Here is a 6695-nt window from a genome sequence, read left to right as displayed (position 1 = left end):
AGGGCAAACACACTCATTGCCTGCTCCCTTTACCATTACCTCTGGTTTAAGAAAGAGATGAAACTGCATGGGGTACTGGTTACTGGGATCCTGGTACTGTAGTTGTGCAAAGGCTGAATCATGAAATCTCTCTCCACCTCAACTGCCATCCACCTGCGGAGCTTTGCTCATTGCCGTAGTGGAAGCATTTGGTTTGCCAACCCGAGTACTGGCTAAATCAAACCACATTTTGGTTTATCAGAAGTAAAAAAAAAAAAAAAAAATAATAAAAAAAAAGACACCACCAATCAGTGGTGCCACCCAAACCAGAACCCTCAAGTTGTGACCCACTTCCCCGTGCCAAGCACGACAAGGGACAGATCCCAGTGCTTCTGACAGAAACTCCTCTGTTGAATGCATCAAATGAGACAAAGGAAACCCACGCATGTTGGCACTGTGTTTGCTTTGTTCCTATTGCAGTAAACACAGGTTACAATGTAGAAGACAATGATGTTCCACAGTCTTGTTTTTTCAATAAGGTTTCCTTTTTCAACTCCTGCATTGCAAACTGGACAGTGGTGTTTGTGTATGAATAATGTCCTCTTTCAGTCTGATGTGCAACTGGAACACCACTATGCTTTGTTCAGGGGGAAACCTTTAGGGCTTCAAGCACAATAATGACCTCAGAAAAGAGACATGGCACGTCCATGTTTTTATCAGTCTATAGACAAAGAAGTAAAGAAGAAAAAAAGCAAAAGGAAAAGAAATTGGCTGAAGACAACATTATCTGGAGCCGTATTTGACATTGCTTTCAGCAGTAGCTGCGTATATTTGTCATGACTGCATCAAAACTTACTCTCTGACTTTCTGGAAGTTCCTATTTTGCAGAACAAGAAAGACTAGTGCTAAAAATGGGAAAGGATCCTGTGGTAAAGATGCTTTTTAAACTATTCCCAACTTCCTGAAACGATGAAGGAGACAGTGTGCGTGTGCTTCTCGACACACGGAGTGAGGGATGGGAGAGAACAGCCAATGGAAGTCAGCTTGTCCTTAAACTCCTTAAGTGTGAATAATACAATATTCATGTTAAGTAGTTCTGTTTTCTCTCTCTTTTTAAAGAGTCTTCAATATTGCAACAAATCAGAAAACTGTTTAAACAAGAACAAAAAAAATCCTCAAATTAGTGGACTAATATGGCAAACTGACTTTTTTATCTGGTGCAGCATCATGTAGCCTGTTAGTACTTAACCAAATTACATTTGCTTAACGAACACTTAATAATATTTAGTAACAATACAAAAAAAACCCCAACCCAAAACCCAAACCTTTTTGCTCTTAGAAAGGTTCATCCATCTTAGCATACTTTGATGAACAACCCTGGGAATTCAACTACATGGAAACTTTCTCCCGCCAAGTGAAGAGATCAGCAATGCATCAAACTCCACACCCTACTCAGCAAAAAAAAAGCAAAGCCCATTGGAACAATGCTGCACCAAATCCAGGTGAACATTACTGAAAAAATGAGGAAATGCTGTGTTTCATTTTATCTTCAAAAAAGGAACCCTGTCATTGTAAAGTTAATTTTCTGTGAGCGGGGAAATGCAACCATTATGGCAGCTATAGCTGTGGCAGGGGCAAAGCGTATTTTATTGTGTGTGCTCAACAGCAACAAATGGCGTAAGAATAGGAATAGTCTCATAAATCCTAACAGAACTCTCAGAGGCGAAGCATGTTGGTACACATAATGCACATGTAACTCAACAGAGGATTAGAGATGAATAGAGAAACAGTATACAAATAAATACCCTAAATATGTAAAAGTTGCTAATGAACTGTGCTAGAAGACAACCATTTTCCTTATTGCACCAACAAAGGACCAATTAATGAACATTTCAATCAGCCAAACTGACTCAAATCAAGATTTGTGCAGATCTTTGCATTCAAATTAAACCACATGCTTAACGCTAAGCTGCACCGAACAACAGAACTGCTTCTTTCTTTTCTGGAGAGGTCAGAGGGAAAAAATGGCACAGTATCTCAGGGTGGCATTTTCCATTGCTTCATAAACGCACCTCTTGTTCTCCTTTTTCCTACACACTGATGAAGTGCTAATTTTTGGCTACGGTAAATGTAGCATAAATTGTGCAACTCTCTTGTACAAGCTGGGGAAGCTGAATCCTGATACGTTCAAAATCCTGTAGGTTAATTTGTACGTCAAAAGGTCTTTTGGTCCAACACTCTGCACAACCAATGTTAGCAGGCTGTCTGTACAAGAAATAACCTATAATGAAGTCACATAAGTCACATAGCTCACGCAGACAGCCAGTATTATTTAAAGTCAAATATCTAATCAGAGCGATTTAATGCTGGCTTTATAGTTGAGTAATGCTCTGAACTCAGTTAAAAGAAAAATTTAATAAAAATACGTTAAAAAGGGGAGGGGAGACCTACAAATTTTGAGACACGAGACTAGATTTCTCAAAGCCCTGAACATTGATTTATACTTGTACAAGGAATAAAGATACTAAATCCAAATTCTCCATTCAATTTCCCTGGTGATACCATTTTTCACCTCATTGAAGTATCTTACTCAAAAAGACAATATAAAGGACCAGATGAATCAGGCATGTATCAGACTCTTTCCTCTGGACGAGTGAGCTAAGAGTGCACGGGGGAAATCTATGCCGAGAGATGCACTGAGGAGAACGGGAGCTCACTGCCCTTTCTTCAGTCCTTCGAGAAAGAAACCAGCCTGCGGACGGTAAGCTACAGGAGCCATGGAAGGATGTCAGGGACTGACCCAAATGGCATATATACCTCTAGACACAGGCTGTGTCTGCACTAGCAAACAGTGTGGGCCAGTAACAGCAGCTGTATAGGTGAAAATACTTGGTGCTGAGGACACAGTGGTTTTACCAGACACATTTCAGGGTTTTTCTTTTATGATGAGCTCCAGCCTGGTTCCAGGGACTGAATGCCAATTTGTGCTGGAGCGTGTCTCCTGAATCCATTTCATCCAACAGGAACACAGTTTCCAAGCCCTGAAGCAGGATAAACGAAGGGATGAGGGGATGAAGAGCTTCAAAAGTGCTTGCCTGATACGAACTAAAACACTGGCACGTGATTACTTCCCAAATGAAGACCTCTAAAAGCAGTAATAGGAAGTTATTATACAGAAGGGTCAGACCTGTAACTAGACTTCATTATAGATGGGTTTACAGTAAGATTTCCATTCACTTAGTGTTAAATTAAGCTGCTGCTAGGAATTCAACAGCACCTGGATGACAGGGTAAGAGCATACACAGCTCCCATCAACAGCAGAAGGGAATGAACACCCAGTCTAGCTTCTGAGTGTAGGCAGCTGAACAACCCCCCCACTTTTAGCGTGAGCTGTGACTGAGCCAGCAGAATTTTTCACCATTTTTTTTGGTCATGGTAAAGGTTACATCTCACCTTGCAGCTGTTCTTATAGTTTTTTTACCCATAGGAATTCAATATTCGGAAGTCTATCCATGAATAACTCTCTTATAAACTTCAGTTCTATGCAGTGCCAGCACTCAGCACCACAAGATTTTCCTTGCAAAGCCTGGAGGATCTTATTTTCTCAAAATCCAGCTTTGGATCCCTTAAGTAAGTACCCATACAACTTCTCACACTACAGTGTGTTAGTAAGGAGGTGCTACAGACCCAGGGCCTTTAGGCAACACTAAAACCAAAGAAGAGACCTGCACTGAATTTTGTCTTATAGCACCTAACAAAGGAAGCTGTATTTGCTGCCGATGGAACTATCTACAGCATCCAAGCTCACGAGTGACCGAATCCTTTCCTGCGACAGCATTTTTAGCATGTTAAAATTTCTGATGTAAAGCGTATTGAGAAGACATTGAAGGCAAATAAAAGGCTAACCAGTCAACAGAAGTGATCTTATTTATCCTAGGGTGTGACACAGCACCTTAATTCTGAACATATTACCCTCTCTAATGAGGAAATGGATCATTATCAGCACCGCATTACAAAGATGTACATAACTGACATCTTGATTCTAGTTGGTGATTTCTACTGTGTTCCTAGCTTACTAGTTGTGAGCCCTTTCCTGGGTTGAGACATTTTATATTAGACCTGAGATATCAAACACAGGATACTGGTTTGCTTAAGTCCATCTCTAGTTCTAATTTCTTTTTGTAAATGGAAAATATTTGGCAAAAAGAGTCTTTCAAGCCATGTCAGGTTTTGATTTTGTTTTTATTCGTGGCACTAACAGACATCAATATTTTACAATATATAATATATAGTAATATTAGATGCAGATGGCTAAATATTCTCATGCTTTCAACATTACATAGCTATACATTTTAAAGTTCAGCTCCAAAAAAAAAAAAAGAATCTGCCACCACTCTGGTCTGTGATTATAAAAATGTAAATATACAAACTTCCGCTTCATCAGTTTCATTACAATATAGGAAATGTGAAAAAGCATTTTCATTTGTCCTTTTTAAGTTAATCAATTTAACAAAAATTTTCAACATATATACAACAACAACAACTACCAAAGTAGTTAACATTTGAAAAAGATGTTGCTATAAATACTTGTGAGACAACATACAACAGCCACACGAACTGGAAACAAAGGGCCAACTTACTCATGACGTCAAGAAGAGACGACAAAAGTCCTGGTTACTGATACAAACCAGCTTCACTTCATTTTGCAGTGCAGGAATGAATCCTAAATCTTGGATCTCTATGCAGTACTCTGAATCTTATTTATAACCTTCACAGTCTGTTGCAAACAGAGATCCCTTAAGGTGTCTTAATGTTTTTAAAGTGCCATGAATGTTACTAGGATTCAGTATATCTCTGTATTAGCATTCTATACATCATATCCCGTAAGTAACTTTTCAATAGACACTGTCTCACATTCACTATTGATTGCCTGCTTTCTCAGAGCTCCAACAGAGATAAAAAGTTCACCTAATTTTAAAAACCAACAACTGCAGCATATGACAAATTAGGTCCTTCATAATGTACCGTTAAGTTTTTCTTGTGATTGTTTTTTATAGATCTTTATTCTGATTTTCACTCTAATTGCTTACAGCCTTTTTCCAAATCAAGTAAGAAGCAGGTAAATAGTCTGAAATCGTTACGTATTTTTAACAACTTGAAATGAGTATTACTTTTCGGAGAGCTAGCAAAGTCTTAATTTTGCCCATAAACACAATTAAGTATTAACACAGGATTGCACAGTGTTTATATTATATTAACCTGCCAACAAGAATAGTATATTGGCAACCTTAAATATTCAGAGGCAAAACACAGTTCCTTGGCACAGAAACTTTACAGCAGAGCAACATATTTTCCCCTTAGAACCATTATGCAGGAACACACAGAAAATTAACTACAACTTATTTTGGCTTGTAGACAAGAGAATAAACTAAACTTCTTGATTTTTTTTTGCCACTTCAGACCTTGAATGATGGTTATGGGTGCACACGGGTTTAGGTTTTCCAATTACCTGTTCTTTATACATGATTCAAACGAGCAGAGGGACCTATAACAAAGAAAAGCACTTGATCATTCAAGATATTTTTAAACCTCCAACTGTTGACATTGTTAATCAAACATTCTCCTGTGGGGCTGTTTTCAGGCTTGGTCTCTCCATCAGCTCCGTGAGACTACTTAAAGCTTATCTGCTTTTTTCTAGCTGAATCAGTTGGTCTAATGAAAGGTGTTATCCTTCCCTAAAAACTGACACCTCATACATCCTTAGGTGTTACAGCTGTCACTACATGATTACTGGAACATAGGTGACATATTTTTCTGTGAACTTCCTTCATTTTGTGAAATGAACAGAAACCCAGGCTGCGAGTACGCAATGTCTGACAGTCAAAATCTGTTCAGTATTGGTTAGCTGTCACTGGTCATAAAAATCAATTGATGGGTAGGTACTTTGCTTCCTGACCGAATGAAGGAAACTCCCAAAGACTGCAGTTCAGGAAAACAAACAAAAACTTACCTTCTCTCTTAGTCCTCAGGTCGCCTAAGCATATGCTTAATTTTAAGTAAGTATGCTAGGCTGCTCTTCCAAAATGAAAGTTACTGAGCTTTGATTCTATCAGAGAGATATACATTAAGGTCACCACAAAAGCTAAACAGGAATAATGTATTTGGTCAAGTATAAATCTGCCATTTCGGCCTTAGTATCTCTGGCAGAAGCTTTATTCTTGAGGAGAAAAATAGGTCACAGTATAAATTATTAGCAAGGTGAAGAGTTCAAATTAAATTTTATCATTCAATTCAAATAGAGTAATAGCATGCAAACAACTGCCTCCCACTGTGCATGGGAACTAGAATCACTTTGCAGACTCATTTGACTACCTGTATATCAAGCTCAGCCAAGCTTTTAGTGGGGCCTCCTGCCCCATTTCCAGCATACCAAAGCCAACATCAGCTGTGGCTTTGAGTCTGTAATCTCTGTCTCTGCAACTACAGCAACTGTATTTCTTCATTCACAATTATGTATCTTTGATTAGGTGAGAAGGTGAGGTGTCTACTGCTTGACATAGAGGTATGTAACTAGGCCACGCTTCCTAGAAGATACTCAACGTGCCATAATGCAAATCGATGCATCACTTGTTGGCAACCAACTTCAAATTATGCCAGTGTATACCAAGGATTCATTGTTATGGGTGCAGTAACTTCCTTACCTGGCTCCTTTGATT

The 6695-nt window shown here is 38.8% G+C and overlaps 1 protein-coding gene across 9 annotated transcripts in view; it reads right to left on the bottom strand.

The window, feature by feature from the left end:
• Window positions 1–4202: 4202 nt before the first annotated feature.
• COBL (cordon-bleu WH2 repeat protein) overlaps window positions 4203–6695 on the bottom strand; it is a 211039-nt gene continuing 208546 nt past the window's right edge. For all 9 annotated transcript variants that reach the window (XM_055704951.1, XM_055704949.1, XM_055704950.1 and 6 more), the window contains one exon: window positions 4203–5524. In XM_055704951.1, the coding sequence (XP_055560926.1) occupies window positions 5507–5524 (18 nt within the window). In that variant the 3' untranslated portion in view covers window positions 4203–5506. The remainder of the gene's footprint in view (window positions 5525–6695) is intronic.

The sequence above is a fragment of the Falco cherrug genome, chromosome 3, assembly GCF_023634085.1.
Source record: "Falco cherrug isolate bFalChe1 chromosome 3, bFalChe1.pri, whole genome shotgun sequence".
In the NCBI taxonomy this organism is placed as follows: Eukaryota; Metazoa; Chordata; class Aves; order Falconiformes; family Falconidae; genus Falco; species Falco cherrug.
Note: the sequence above shows the minus strand (reverse complement) of the source record. Positions and strands in the feature narration are given on the sequence as shown.